Source organism: Anabas testudineus, chromosome 4 (genome assembly GCF_900324465.2).
Source record: "Anabas testudineus chromosome 4, fAnaTes1.2, whole genome shotgun sequence".
Lineage (NCBI taxonomy): Eukaryota > Metazoa > Chordata > Actinopteri > Anabantiformes > Anabantidae > Anabas > Anabas testudineus.
This window is the reverse complement of record NC_046613.1, coordinates 18,419,819-18,436,481: the sequence shown is the minus strand read 5'-3', so window position 1 is coordinate 18,436,481 and position 16,663 is coordinate 18,419,819. Positions and strand designations below refer to the sequence as shown.

General features: G+C 41.6%; 1 protein-coding gene across 1 annotated transcript; it reads right to left on the bottom strand.

Annotated features, from left to right (window-relative positions):
• Positions 1-6: 6 nt before the first annotated feature.
• nr2f6b (nuclear receptor subfamily 2, group F, member 6b) lies at positions 7-8,755 on the bottom strand. Its single transcript, XM_026345689.1, has 6 exons — positions 8,443-8,755; positions 6,729-8,148; positions 5,693-5,787; positions 3,013-3,347; positions 2,677-2,923; positions 7-2,223 (listed from the first exon to the last, which is right to left on the bottom strand). The coding sequence occupies exons 2-6, from the start codon at positions 6,995-6,997 to the stop codon at positions 1,949-1,951; spliced, it is 1,221 nt and encodes a 406-aa protein (XP_026201474.1). The 5' UTR covers positions 6,998-8,148; positions 8,443-8,755; the 3' UTR covers positions 7-1,948.
• Between the last annotated feature and the right edge of the window lie 7,908 nt (positions 8,756-16,663).

Sequence of the window (16,663 nt, the reverse complement as noted above, 5' to 3'; positions counted from 1 at the left end):
AACAACTTCTTTTGCATGTTTTAGTTTTGGCATAGTCATAGAAACACAATTCTTATGAATGTAAAGCTACACAGTCAAATCACTATATTCCAACAACACAACGTGATTCAGGGACAACATGACGAGCTGTGGAAGAAGTTGTGTGACAGCATCAGGGATTGTGGTCATTGTTGCATTGTTTTATGATATAATAACGGATTATACAGATAATACAAAACAAATGTTCATCCCATTGTGTCATTCAGCCAATTACTTTGGCAAGACAAACATTCAGATGAGCAGCAGTTCACGCTGCTGAAACTCATCAACTACTTGGTACCATTTGTCTCAGTACCAAAAATAACAGTTGAACCTCAACAAATACGATAATTATGCATTTAAGAGGGGATCAAAAATGTGACAAAAATCAAAATGAACTATATCTACCCTCATGAAAGCGAATAAAAAAGTGTTCTTTATGCAGAAATCAATCAGGAAAACAAGAGTCGAGTGACTCCGTGTGTAGTTTTCAGTAATTTATCTGTCAGCCTTTAATTAACTTCATTTACTAGATTCAAACTTGAAATTTTAAAACATTTTCTAACATCTTTCAGCCAGAGTCGGGTGATCAGATTTACTGCTTTCTGAGATACTGTCACCTTGATCCCTCTATATTTAGCTTGTTCACTATACTGTACAATCTTTGATGTATAAAACATGAGGTAATAAAGTTCAACAGGGATGTGACTGTCTGAGGAACCAGGCTATGTTTGAGTACATTAACCACCACTTGATGACTTTGCATAATATACTATATTAAAGGAATAGGTCAAAATTATGGGCAATGTGCTTACAGTTCCATTTAGTGTGAGGCTGGAGAGGTTAGCGTAACACAAAGACAACTACTAAGGAAACAACAAGCTCTGCATTGTTTAAAGGTAAAAAATCCAGTTACAATCACTGGTAACGGGTTATGTCCTTAAGTTATATCACTAACAAAAACATAAAATGTTAAAACAGCAGTTCACTGGTTTGTGGATGATATAGTACAAGCTGGACTGTTTCTTGGCCAGTAACAACTGCTGGTTTTCAGGCAGCTACTCAGAGGTAAAATAAAAACAAAAAAACAACCTCTAATATGGTAAAATGCTTACTAATGAACTTTAGAGTAGCTGGAAGGTGAATTATTTTTCCAGCTGCTGGCACCAGCTACAAACTTAAAAAAAATCTAAACATCTAAATGCATTAAAATAACAATCTTCTGATTCATCTCTCTGCACTGAAGTGAAGGTGTAATTCCCAAAATGATGAACTATTCCTTTAAGTATATAACATACAAACTATATCTATAACACGATGCCCTTCCTTTGTTTTAATGCTGTACAAGATGATACTCTGCAGTCTTTACAAACACATTTGGTAACAATGTTCATTCCAAATATCAAACTTTACACAACTTCAGTATGATGTGAACATGTCTCAGTTATGGTGACATAAAGCTCAGAAGCTTCCCGTGTGTAAAAGTGGCACTGGTATGGCTTCATTTAAACAAAGCAGGGGAGGGAAAATGCACAGAGCCTGGGTTCAAACTGAGCCACATTAGGGGTGATATGGGAGGAGGTAGTACAGGCACATGGCCCCATGTTAGAGTCTGCATTTTTTAAAGCACTATTTTGTTTTTTTGCCCAGAGTGAAACTGAAAGAGATCAGATGGGAGTCAGAGAAAGCTAACAAGTGCTGCAAACATTGATGTAGACATTCATTGTCTGTTTCCCTGTTGGTTGACTACCAGCCAACTTTACAGAGCTAATGTGGGAAAAACTACGCTCTACACTTACACACAGGTCCTTAAACTCATACAATCTCTGTTTGTATTCATAATATTTGTACTTTGTAAGTATGTAATGTTTATGAGCTCTGCGTCTTCCCCATCTGATCTCAGTCTGTCTGACTCTGGCCTGAGTGGAGTTCACTGTCCGGGTGCGTAGGGCCAGCTGATCGAGCTCCCTGACAGCTGCATGTCACGGATCAGCGTCTCGATGGGCGTCTTGCCCACCAGCCGCATGAAGAAGAGCTGAGAGATGAGGTTGGCCGGCACGGCACGCAGGGCGGGGAGACGCAGCAGTAGGCGGCCGAAGCGCTGAGGCTGGTTGGGGTATTGCAACCTCTCGTACTCTGTCAGAGCAACCTGTGCCTTTTCCTGCAGGGACTCTACATGGGCCGGGTCTGTCAGACCACATGCATCTGAAGGGCAAAGAAACAGAAACGATCACTATTTACTGTTGGTTATGCATATTTTCTATTTTGCACGCTTACATATATTTTTCAGGCCCTTTAGAGGTTCTGATAGTCACATGTTAGTTGTTTCCTCCTCTGGCTAAAACTTTTATTTACCACACATTTATGAAGGTGATATCAATCTTCTTATGTAACATTTGGCAAGAGAGCAAATGTAAACCTATTCCTATAGAGGAAATGTGAGGTCAGAGGTCACACAGTTAAATCAAAGGATGGTGGTACGGATTTCACATCTTGTTGGCCCAGAAACGTAATCCCTGCCTAATACCTTACTCAGACAGCTTTGTTTGGGTTTTCTATGAAGACACTTGGCCTCAGTTTACAGTGCACATATCCAGTTACAGCAGCCATCATCACTCAGATAGCCTACTATCTGAGTGAAAAAACTAACAAACTCACCAGGCGAAAACAGCGCGATGGCTTTGAGGCAGCTGTACTCTGCCGAGTCCACCTGCAGCCTGTTCAGTTTGTCCACCTGGTCCTGGAAAACCCTGACCTGGTCCATGAAAGACACCACTCGGTCAGCAGACATCGGAGACGAGTGGAACCCAGCTGCCGCCAGCAGAGGAGCCATGTGCAGGGGCAGAGCAGACTGAGCTGCATTCAGGATGAACAGCTCGCTCCAGCTGAGCCTCAGCAGTGCCACCTGTAGGAATTCATAACAATTAGGAAAAAGTCCCAAAACACCCCCCCCAAAAACTAAACAAACAACAAAGCAAACATGTCTTCACCAACCTGCTCTGAGACTGGGAGTTCTGGGAAGTATGGGATGTTTCTGGCCCACTCGATGGTGCTGAAGAGCAACCGGGCGGCCAGCTCACAGATGCTGTCAATGCCCATGACAGATGCTCCGCCTGCACTCGTCTGCATCTGTGCCTGGTTGTAGGGGGCCCCGTACCGGCTGCTGGGGTACGGCTCAGCCCGGAGAAGCTGAGAGATGAGCTCTGAAACCGGCTGCCCGTTGAAATAATCTGTCCCAATATGACCAGGTCCTGCAGCTCCGACCCCACCAGCCAGGGAGTTTGGACTGATACCTGAATGAGACAGTGGGATCCGACCCCGCTGGACTGCTACAGAAGACAGAGACGAGAAACAACCGAATGAGAATGAATTTAAATATAGGTGGTTTAACATTACAAAGCACTGCTCCCCTTTTACAAAGAATTGTGATACAACTGGTTTCTCTGCAGTAAAATGTCCTCTGGCCAAATACTACACATTTCTGCTTCAGTAAAAGGAAAAGAAGAAATACTAGTATTCTACCAACAACCCATTCATCTTAAATGTATGTATATGTCAGTTAAAGTCATGTGCTTCGATATATATTTGCTTTTACCACCAATGTCTTGGCAAAAGTCATAATCATGCTTTGATAGCGAGACTTGATTATATGTGCACTTCAATGTACAATTGTTTTAAGAATAAAATGCAGTTCATTATAAGAAAATATCCAACTGCAGTCAAGTTGCTTCCTTGGCTGGGTTAAAGGTGAAACAGACCTTTCCAGGTAATGTGGAAACAGTGCAATCTGCGTCACCGACACGGTCAGCATAGTTCATTAATAACCCGGCCTAATATAACCGCTGGGACACCGTGACCTCAGTGCACATTATGTATGGGACAGCTTGTGGTATCCACTGACACAGACTGAAAGTGGGGTTAGGTTACACTAGAATACAATTACAGACTTCATACTGTTAACTGACTTTAACACTGAGCATGACAACAAGTCAGCATAAACGTTCCAACAGGGTTAAAGTGCTAAAGTAAAAATAACTAGTAAGACAAACAAGTACTAGTGGTTAACAGTGCTGATATTTATATATCATGTTGACCAAAGACACACACAGGTCAGTGTGTTTTTTTACCACGTTTGTCAACTTGCTGTTGTTTTTTTCTGTTATGCAAATCATACACGGTTGCTTCCAGTCGACACCTCATCCTCATTAAGCACTGGGGTGAAAACAAACCTGGGTTGACAGTGTAAATATTGTGGTTAGATCACTGGCAGCTCCTCTGGTTCTATGTGCTTTCATCTGAAATGTGTTCGTGAATATTTGTCATTTTCTGGATTCAGTTTTCCTACGAGTCCTGTTGTGTGTTTGCACATAGATTTTTTTGTTACTTGTTGTATTTAAAAGAACAGATTTGACTGATTTATGGATTAGTTTGGGAAATACTGCTATAAACTATAATAAGTATATTATTTACTTGCATTCCTTGATTCTTAAAGCCACTGGGGGGCAGCGCGACAATCTCAATCACAGGTTTTATCACCTTTTACCCGGAGTTTCTAGTCAACAGTTGTGATATATCCAACAGTAATTAACCTGATGTGTGTTTCTGTCCTCCTGACGAATGTAAGTCCAATATTTATCCTCTTTTTGCTCTGTTTCTGGGCTCTACCAACCCCTGAAGGACATATATCTTCTCTAGCTGCAATATGTTTCACTACAGTCACCAATCGGCTATTATATAGCTAATATTGTGCTAAAATACTCATAATAAAATATGCCGAATTAGTTTTTAGACGTTTCTTTACCCAGTGCACCTATAGATCTACAGACATTTGTCTCTGTATTTCTCTGAAACTGATCACAACTTAAAAAGGCGCTTTCTCGGGCAAGTTCTGTACTATGTCTTCCTTTGATTTCTAAGCGGTCTTGTGGATGTTTATTCTAGGCGGACACTGGATATAATGATAACTGTTTTGGACTCACGCAGTTTCTTTGCCTTCCCTTTCACTCTTCCCCTGTTTGTTTTCGTTGTATCCTGCAGGATATCCATGTCTATTACATAGACACATGCATATAGTTTTGCGAAATTTCAGATCCCATCGGTGAGTTAAATTCTCAGGGACATGTTTTATCCCATCTCCGCCCACTGTTAATCCCTCCCCAGTGGGGCTTCTGCCTGCTTGTTGTTGAACAGATAGTGTACAGTGTGTGTGTGTGTGTGTGTATGTGTGTGTTTTAGAGCTTTTTTAGCTGAAAACAGCTGAAAGGATGCTGACAGTGGTGAGAGAGGACAAAAACAGTTGTGTCCATAAAACCAAAACAATGAGCTGAAAGGCTCCAAAAGGCCTCTGCAGAGATAAAGGTGAGGGGAACCATTAGGTGATAATTCATTTCAATCCTTTATTCAATCCTCCTATTTTACAGGCGAATGTCCACTTTAGGTTACTTTTTATTTTACTAGAGGGAAACAGCCTATTATACTTTCCTCTCCACTACATCTGTTTGACAGCTTTAGTTGGGTGGGTGTCTCTACTTGTAGTGGACTACTTTTAGGCAATACTTGCACTTTTATGTAAACATTTTGATTTAGTTATTAGGTCTGTGTACTTCTACCTCTGACTACTTCTAAAAAAAACACCTTTACCCTGCTGTGTACATGGGTGACAGAGCTTTGATACCTTCTTTGCGCATCCCAACACGGAAACATTTCTTCAGACGACAGTATTGGCACTGGTTGCGATGATGCTGGTCGATTTGGCATTCTCGATTGGACCTGCACAGAGCAAACAAAACGTACACACTGAGGCTGACGAGCAAAACGCATGTATAATATGCACTATTATTGCTCAGTAGTAACCAGGAAATTTCTCACACAACTTTAAATATTTCCAGTGAAGTAGTGAAGTTTACATTTGCATCTTTGTCTCCGCCCTTTCTCTCCCTCCCAGTGACCCCTATGATGAGTGAACTGTGTGAGCTGGCGTGGCTGAAAAGCTTTCAAGGCTGTGACCTTTGTAAATCATCAGCCCTACACGCCCTTGTGTTGCCTTTTACAGCAGGACGAGGTCTGCCAAGATTTGAAAGCGAGCCCTGTGACAAACTGACTAAAAAGACACCTTCAATTCAGAGTTTGTGCCTTTTTATGTGGAAGAAATGACTGTATTCAGTAGCTCAGAGCTCCATGTGCAAGAGCAGAGAATTGAGTTGCAACATTTTGTCCCTGTGGTGAAGAATAATGGAAATGTTGACCTTCTGAGACAATCCATCCTCACATAGCTGACCTTCAGGGATTTCATTTATTTATTTTTTTCTAGGGTTGTTTGTGAGACGAATCCAAGGCTGGAACAAATCATTCTGCAGTGAAAAATTGACTTAATCTGCTATCTCCTTCATGAATGTGAATGCATATATAACAGGCTATAAAATATATATTAATGCTTTACTCATTTAGCATTATTATACATATATCAGGATCAAACAAATTATTTATAATGCACACAGTTGTTGCTGTGGACAGTTTAAATCTTTTTAATTAATACTTTTATAGAACATTTGCCCCTAACTGCGATACTATGCATTAGAAACCATTTATAACGTATCAGGTAAAAGGCGTTAAGTCAAAGAAAAATGAGAAAAATCAATGATATGTGCCATGTTTAACTCTACATCCACTGTTCAAGATACACACAAAGTAAGAGATCAATGTCAGCCTACCTGCAGGAGTAGCTGAGGTTTCGTCGGATGCTCCTCTTGAAGAAGCTCTTGCAGCCCTCACAGGTGAACACGCCGTAGTGCTTCCCGCTGGACTTGTCCCCGCACACCACACAGTCCACCACACAGGCCTTGTCCTCGTCTCCAACGTCCACATCGCTGCTTCCAGCCTGAGGCGATCCCTCCTCTTCGTCCCTTCTCAGGTAAGCCTTCTCCCCCAGTCCATTAGTGTCCCTGTTGGGGTTGCCCCATCCCCCGCTCACCATGGCCATATTCTCTAAGACAGGCAGCCCTGCGAGTGGATCATACACAGACCCGCCCTGTCCCCTAGCTCCCAGTTAACCTCAAAGTTCCAAAACTGATACCAGGCTGAAAGACAGTGACTCCAGGTTCGTAATCCAACCCAGTTTAAGTCCAAGAAGATCTAAAACTGTTCAGAAAGTCCTCTCGGGCTCTACCACGTTGACCTTTCTCCCCTTTGCTGTCTGATTGGACTGACCTGGAGGTCCTTCCCAGCGCTCCTCTCGCTCTCTCTCTCCCTTGTTTAATCCCTCTGCTCTCTCTGATCTTGTCTTTCACCCCTCTGTTGTCTGCTTTGACCTCCGATCAGTGGCTCCCGGGGTCTTAGAAAACTTCAGACACACATTGAATGGTTCAGAGTTCAGGTAGGATAAAAGGGTGCAGCCCTGCTCTTTTCACAGGAAACAATAAATTACACTTTGACTCCCTCTTCCTTTCTCCCTCTCTCTCACTTTCTCTTTCTTCTTCCCCCCCCCTGGATAGAAGTAAAGTTAAAAAACACCTCACCTATCTCTAAGCATTGTGATGAGGTAAAAAATCTAACTCGGCCCCTCTCGCTCTGCACACGACTTTCTCCCAAAAGGACAAGCAAGTGGGAGGAAAATAAAGCTGCTCTCCTTCAGGCAGGGTTAAACTGCCCTGCCCTCTCCTCCAACTTATAAACTAGTCCAACCAGTTCCTGCAGTGCAGAGGTGTTATCTGCTGATCTGAGGCAGTTCTAGTTCAGACTCACTCTCGGCTTGTCGAGGCTGTTAAAAGTAGAAAGGTGATAGTGATGAAGCCAATAAATGAGATAATATTTGCTCTGAAAATGCCCGTTCATGTGTCCCAAAGGCGCTTCTCTTTGATCTTTCTCAAAGACGATGACTGCAGTGCCACTTTGAAATAAGCCAAGTACTTTTCTGCACCTGTAAATAAATAAGATCCAGCATGTGTAGACACTGATTCCACGTTTGAGGTTAGAATAAGAGGAGCGGCAAGAAACACCAAACGCTCCTCTCAGTCCTTGAAAATGTTGTTTTTGCAGCAACAAAGTTCATCAAAGAAGTCCTTCTCTTCTTCCCTTTGTGGTGCAGTGGTGTGTTCTTGTGGTGAGTCTGTAGTGTCAGAGTCTCAAATGTCACTGAAAAAACAACGAGCCGACACAAAAGCACAGTTGAGAAATCTTCTCAGTTGCAGTTGCACCTCCTCTCTCCTCCTTCTCTTGTTTTGTCAGTGCTTGTCCATCCAGCAGTAACAACCAGAGGCCAGAAGCTCTCTGCATTCCCTGTCAGCGAGTCAGGGTGTACTGTTGCACTCTTTACTATTCTGCCTGTCCTTTTTATTTATTTTTTTGTTCCCCTTTCCTCTTTTCTTTCTGCTGGCCAGGACAGGAATAAATTAGGCAAACAAGTGCAGGAAAAACAGAGTCACGAACCTTTTTAGTGAAAGCCAGACGCTGCAGTGGAGCGCAGCCCAGAGATAGCCTCCCGTGCTGCTCCTCTCAATCCGCTCTCTGTGTCGCTGCCTGGCTCCCTCCTTTAGGGAGAGCGAGCGTGTGTCTGTGTGCTGAGGGATTTGACACTGCTATTCAAGCCCTGCCGTTGCCATGGCACTGGATGCCTTATAAGGCCAGAGAAGTCAAAGAGCACCGAGTGGGCTGCAGCCACACGCACACACAGAAAAAATGCCTGGCTGCATGACTGGATGCCTGTTTCCCCTCTGACCCCCGGGCGAGCCTAGGAGCAAAGGGGTGTTAACCCATACGCTGCTGCAATACAAAGAGGAGGGGGTCGTCACAAAGCTAACACATGACACTCATACTCATGTTCTCCACTCCACTCTAATCCTCAAGACTTCCTACAACTTTGTTGACCCAATAATATCAGGGAGGGCTTGTTATTGTTGAGCAACTTGTCGGAAGGTTATATGATACGCTACCAGCTCCTTTTCACACCTGCTGCACACACTCACAGGTCAGCGTGAAGGATGCCAGAGTTCCCGGTGAACCACTAGGTTGTGGATGGTGCAGGTTGTGTTTTTTGCATGCACGTGTTTAAGGAGTGATTAGTATTGTGTGTCAATAAAGTTGTTGTCGGGCACAGGCTAACAAGGAAATGTCAGTATCAATGAAGTGAAGTTGGTAAGTTCTGACTTTTAGTTCATGTCTCTTTAAGAATTGCATTCTTTCTGGTTGAATCATTTACGTCATCCGGCAGGCCAGTGTTCAGGGCCAACTCACTGAGTGTCATAGTGTGCCGTATATGCAGTGAGATGTAAAGTAAAGGGTTGGACAGCGGGGTTAGGGTCGTGAATGCAGTTACGTTTTTATCAACTTAAGCCAAAATCCAATCACAGAAAGTGAAAATTACAGAAACATTGAGCATAAAAATCAGTTACAGTAGTTTGTCAAAACCAAATCGAGTCAGTTTTCTTTGACTTAAAGTTTCTTCAGAGCCACTGAAAACATTATAAAACTGTTTCCATCCTTCACTACTCAGATTTTATAAACGACTCATTTGTTTTACCTGTTACCTTTTAATGCAAAAAAATCATGTTAACAGGCAAAGTTTGTTTGAGCGAAGGATCAACTACATTATTCACACTGTACATCACATATACATGTGAATGGTGGAAATATAAAATTACTTTAAAGAAGATTATATTTACTCAACAAAAGCACCTTGGTTAAGATTGAAAACAGATGGTGGCTTTACTTATATATCTGTAAAGTTTTCAGGTCATGTATTTGTACTATGCAAGTTTGAGAATCAAGCTAGTGGTGTAGGAGAATGAAATACATGTTATATATGATATTTTGCACATCTGTTCAGATCAACATTTTATAGCTGTGATATGTTAATTATTATTTCCCCATTAGGTCGATAAATGTACTTGTTTCTAAATGTGATTTGTAGAAGGCAGAGTTTTTCTTTTCATAGGCTGCATAGTAGTTCTCATGAGAAGCAAATTTAATCAGTGAATCATCAATAAATAAAAAAAAAAAGATTAGATTTCCTCTTCCTACTATAAACTAAAATAAGCGTTATATTACTGTATATCTACTGCCAAACTCCAGTTTTCTGTCTAACTCGTCCATCGTCTTGGCAGTAGGCAGTGCTCCGGTGGAATTTCTGGCCTGCTTGGTTTGTAATACCAACAGCATTGTCATGTGAAGGTCTCCAAAAAAAAAAAAAAAAAAGGGGAGGACAAAATAAACAATCAGAGCCTGCAGCCAAGGTTTCCAATAACAGCCTCCAAACGCAGAAAGAAAAAAAAACCCATACAGGCGATGTTCACAGCTGCTTCCAAACACCAAGTATAAGTGTTTGCTCATTACATGGTTTTGTAGGAATTCCCCCTAAATGACTAAACATTTGTTCCGTGAGCTTCAAAAGAACATCTTGTCCCTCACAGGAAGCACTAATGTCAGAGGAACAGGAATAGGAAGGATTTCTTGTTGTGCAATTTTGGTCAGTGATCCTAAATCAAGCTTTTAAAAGGCAGCAGAAGGTAACTTAAACCCACATCCGTCACAGCAAGAGTCATCGTGCAGGGATGCCTTTTATTGGGTTAAGAGGTTATCAAGGGCCAAACTAAGCTGCTGTAAGTTGAGTTAGTGCTTTTCTTTGTGCCTGTGTACGCGTATTAGTGGAGGCCAGACCATGTGGAGTAGTTTAACTTTCAATCAGCGTTTGATGAATGAAACCACTGATCATTAGCCTGGGAAGAGACATATACAGGACTCTTCCAACATTGTTGTCAAGGAGAAGAAACCAGTTTGATTTATTTATTTTGTTTTGTTCCACAGACGTCAATGTCGAGCTAGTTGCAACAAGTCCTTTTGCTCATTTGTCACTAGAAAATAAGTCATTTCATTTGAAACCAAATGACAACAAACGAGCGCAGACTTGCGTGTCTTGCTGTTTTGTTATTGTGTTCCAAAGTGCATTTCATCTATGAATTTGGTAAACAAAAACTTTGACACAGTAAAAGTGAAAACAAGACTCTTGTCACTACTTGTGGAGCTTTGAAATGTGGAATACACGGAAAAAATTTGTTTTAATAGAAAACAACAATAAAAGTTTGAATAACAGGATAAGTAACTTCTATATTATTGACATGCAGATCGGTGTAATATGTACATTTGGATGAAGGAAGTTAAATCTTTGAGTCTTCACGTTTTTGCTGCCTTGTTTCAGGTTTGGCATGTGACACTGGGGACATCAGTGTCCATGTTTGCAGTCCTGCTGATGCCTCAGTGTTTACGTCTGAAGGAACAGACTCACAACACATTTGTTTGGCTTCATTGTGTTGAAGCAATATAGCGGTTACATAAGTTTCACAAGTGATGAACGTCTGCTTTGTTTTTTAATGTCTGTGCCCTTGTACACGAGCACATTTTCCTCTCCTATCTGGGAGTTGCGTGTGTGTGCGTGTGCATGTGTGTGTGTGTCTTTGCTCTTTGAACTGTAGGTCAGGAATGCAGCTGTTCTCAGCATGAAGTCAACTGTAGTGAAGTCTGTGCATTCTCAGCACAGTCAGGAGCTTCGTAGCACTCATCTCAACACTCAACACTCTCTGTATATGTGCATTAATATACGTTACCATATACAGCTGATTATATACTAATGACTTACCCTTAATCATGCTATTACCAGTTTTTTCATTTTATACATTCATGAATTAATTTGTGACATGAATTGTATGCATGGCAAAGACTCCTAAAAATCACACTAAAGTATTAGTGTGCAAATATGCTAAATGCTATTACTGTTTATCTTTAGAGAATATACTGTGAAGGACCCAAATCTAAAAATAGTGAACACAAAACCTAGAAAGAAGACTAAAATGCAGCTTTTTGTTGTCCACAATATGTAGTGTGTTTCCTTTAACAGGGTAACATGTCTGTCAAAGTAAACATGACAAAGAGAGACAGACTTAGTTATGCAGGTTTAACCTGTTGCAGCACAGTAGGTCTATAGGTTAAAGTGCTGTAAGAGTGTTTTATAGTGGCTGGTAAATGATCAGAATATAAGTTTGCGATGATTTAGACGAATCTCTGTAAAAGTGGACTGAATTTTCGTTAACTGCAATAACCAATGTGCAGAGGAATGTCTGGGGTTAAACTTTAACTCAGAGTGAACCACCACATGACTCCCTGCTCCTTCCTCATTAGCCCCAGTGCCCTTTGGCCAAGAGGAAAAAAAATCATCTTCTCTCTCCCTCCTCTCTCTCCCCCTTTTCACAACACTCTCTCCATCCAAGGGCCTTTGACCTCGAGCGAATGACAGAGCAATTTAAAATAAACAGGGGCACTGGAACCTGCCAAAGAAAAACATCTGCTGGGATGACTCCAGAGCAACACACGGTGTCCAATCAATATTTGTCCTCCTCACCCAGGACCTGCTGGAGGTGGTGGGAAACTTCCCATTTGGTGTTTTTTGTTGTTGTCGTATCCAGTGTCCAGTGTTCACTCTTTCTGTGTAGAGAAGTCAATAGACTGCTACTGTTTCTGTAATGGTAGTGCAGCTTTTTTCCTGTGTGTCTGCTGCAGAGATAAGATACTTTACTGGATGTAGCTGATGTTAAAATAAGCTGCTACGTCTCAACCCTGATGTTTACAAGGTTGATGATTTATTTTTAACTGGGTTATGTAAAGCATCTTTCCACACTGGTGACAGCTCCAACTGAATTCTGTGCGATGTCGCTGATTTTTCCTGAGCTACAGTATATATCATTTAAAGGAAGAAGTGCAAGATGACACGTTTGCAACAACTGATCACGCCTAGTAGTCACTAAGAAAAGCTATTTATGTACTGTAGTTTTCATGGATACATTTCCATATCACCAGTGGTTGTGTATGGAGTATACTACATAAGAAACAGTGTGTTAATTATTAAGCTTTAATGGTGCTTTTCCCCCCATTTCCCATTTGTTTGATGAAGGCTTAAGTTTCTATTAGAATGATATGAGAATGCTCAGTTATTATTTTGCAATAATGCACAGTAGGCACAATTTTCATGTTCAGTGCATAAAAATATAAACTACTAATGTAGCATGGTACTGATTACCCCTTGATTTTTGTTATTTGCTGTTGCTGGAAACATGGTGAAAACAGTGACAATTGAACACAAACAGGAAACCGGTGGGCAACAAACTAAATGCTGTGTAGAGGTAAGGAAAAAAATGAGGAAACAATTCTGTGTCAGTTCATGTCTATGATTCTAACACATCACATTTCATCACATTTCCTCAGTTTATTTGACTTTTGCAGCTTAAATTCTTACCAGTCTTGTCGTACAATTGTCGCTTAATTGCAGTTTGTTTCTTTACACTGAGTAGATAATAAAACGTCTGCAACACATCCATGTTTACTGTTTTTAACGTCATCCAAGATTCTAGTTGCAAACTGTGACCTTCTGTCCTTGGTCATGCTAAAGCTTTATTACACACAGCTCAGAACATTCAAATCAAAATTCAAATAGGATATTTATGACTGCACCATCACAGCAAGGGAAAGATTTGAGGTATTGCATGATTTTACACACATTTCTCTATGATCTCTGTCGAAGGTCAGATTATAGTCACCTCTTAGGTTTATTTTTCTTCCAGTGTATGTAAACAGTTATCTCTTGAAAACTTAAGACGTGGTTTGAACTGAAGCTTCTGAATAATTTGGGAGATTCACCTAATAAATAATGAATTAAAATAGTTAACATTTACAGTCAGTTGAGGTTGTGCTCCTAAATATCCAGTAAGCCTGACATTTTCAGACAGGGCATTAACCTAATGCTCTCCACAGCCACAACAATTAGGTCATTATTGCAATTACTAGTGTAGACAACAGGGAGGGAGAATCTACTGCATGCGGATAAACAGATAAGCAGGCAGAGTGAAATGATCAGCAGTCATGGGAACAGATAGACGGAGGAAAACAGAACATGAGTGACATGATAGTTGGGTGATTTACTGTGGAAAGAAAATTGCACGTGGGAGGTCATGTGACTAAGGTGGCAAAGGTGGAGATCTCTGAGGGCCTCTGGTGGAAAGGTAGAGAACGGCAGGTCTGAGATGCTCCTTAGAAAAGCACGGACCTTTAAGAAGTGAGAGGATGTCAAAAAAGGACATGGGGGCAAACTGGGCAACGAGGACGGGGGTAGGAATTGTGGCAAATCCCAATCTCCTGTAAATCTGTGTTCAGTCTGTTCCCTGTTTGTGCCCTCTGCTATCTGCCAGACATTGCCTATGGGTCATCTGGTCACAGAAAATTAACCTAATCAGCTCAGTGAAGAGGACTCAAATGCTTTAACAGGATTACTGCAAGGACACCTCCGCCCCCCTGTCCCTGCCACCTTTACCCTTTAAACACCTTATTGCAGTAATCTACTAGTCACAAAGCTAGGAGCTAACTGACCTCATTAGCTCTACAGGTTTCTGTAGTGTGGACACTGAGCGGCTGCACCCAGCTGTCTCAACAACAGGGAGGAGTTAGTACATTTAAACGTCACAGCTGAATGTTAATCTTTTTGTTTTGCATGCTTTAAGTCATTTACTACAATTCAACACTAACCTCTACTTCCATACTTCTATTTAACTAATTAAAATATGAGTTTTCCTAATGTGAGACTTTCCCTGTGGATGGAGCTTATTTTTTATATTCAAATTTTCTACAACAAATTTTTAACACAGTGAAAATTTTTCTAGCAGAAATGTGCCATATTCAATACTGGTTATCTATCACAGGAAACACTGGTAATTTTAAGAAATTCAACTCCAACTTGAGTCGCACTGGAGAGGAAAAACTCTCTTTTAACAGAAAAAAACCTCCCGCAGAACCAGACTCAGGGTGGGCGGCCATTTGCCTCGACCGGTTAGCGTTAAATGCAAAGTGGTGTCTCTTATTTTGCCTTAATTGAACGTGTACTGATGGCGGTGTAATGCTGAGGTGGCCTGTTCGTCAGCCATCATTATCTGAGTATGTGCAGTAGAGCACAAAGTGGATGTGATAGGCTGTTTGATTGAGGTCAGATCTCTTTTGCGCTACGACATGTCGATACCACCCCATCGTCCTGACCTCTCCATGGGTTGGCTGGTGTCAAAAAGCTCAGAAGAGAGGTGTCAGGTCAGCGTGGCAGCGTCCCAGGTCAGAGAGGAGGAGGAGATGAGAGGGAAAATGGAGTGGCTGTGACAGGTGAGCTGATGACTTTGAGAAAGAGAGGCTGTGGGGATCAAGGCACAGGCTGTGATCTTGTTATGCAGCTTACAGAGAGACAACTTATTAAAATGAGGAATGGATCTAAAGAGTAAATGAGTTGACCTTAAACCCCTGGGTCACTACCCCCCCTGCTGTAGTGTGTGTGATTGCATCCACCCCCACGGTGATTGACAGCCTCTGTCATTGTCTAATAATGGTTCGGTTATTTTTCCCAGGCACTGAAAAACTCCCCTGTCCACAGGCTGAAGAACTAGCTGTTACATGTGGGGGCAGAAATGTGGCGCTTAAATGTTAACAGATGATATTGTTGCAGGCTCTGTACAGTCCAAAATGTGACTATTTAAAAACCGGATTGATTTGTTTCTGTGTTTGTGCTGTGTTTGATTTTCTTATCTTCCTCCGTCACTAGTGCACTTTTACAAACCTGTTTTTCAGTACATACTTCATCACTGGCTTATCTTCAATAACTTTATCACAAGAAAGATTAGATTTTACACTTTAATGTGGCATCAAGGTTAAATGGAAGTTGTATTAACACAGACGTAATAAGGTAGGTCTGAGAAAATGCTTATTTAAAAGCTAATCAGAAGCAGCAGTTCAGTGAGTGCAAACGGTAGAATATGTTCAGTCACACTACGTTTATCTATTAACTGTACAAGTTGATTTACAAAGTAAGATATTAAATACAAAACATACAGTGAGCTTGAATTTGGCAACTTCTGAAAATTGTGTTTCTGTGATTGTTTTGCTTTTGTGTACAATGAAGAATAATATTGCAAGTGAAAGATATAGTACTGTTACTATATACTGTAGATGCACATTTAAAGAGTAAGTCGTGATAAAACGTCTTAAGCCATTTTGTTATTATCGTGTCTCCTTTGATGGAGGAGTCACCCAGAGGTTACAACAGCCGTGTTGTCTAAAAACCCTTTGATGAACTCAGAAGCTTAACATAGATCTTAGAGGGTGAGAAAACACAAAATGGAGCAATAATTGTATCATCTGCTCTAATGGCAGCTATTTGCAATGGTGACCTGGAGGTATGGGGGGGAAGCGGGGAGGACAAGACCTCTCCGTTGACCTCTGCTCGGGAAAGGGCAAGCTCAGGCAAAAGTCAGGGCGTCAGGGGCTCGCCACCTCGTCTGGCACTCTGAACTCCCCATTCACAGGCTAACACAACAGCCAGGCATCGCTGTGACCCTGTGGGTGTGACTCTCAACCTTTGCCTTAACCTCCTGACCGTCGGTCACAGCTGCAGCTGACCAACTCGGGTAGGTCAGGGCACAGGGTCGGATGGTGGGGGGGCAGAGATGATTGAGAGATAAGTGAGGGGAGAAGATGAACGTAGAAATGAAGGGTAAAGGAAGATAGATAGACGTATGAGTAAGAGGAAAGAGGGGTATTTAAAGGAACAGTTCACCCAAAAATCTAAAATTAATAC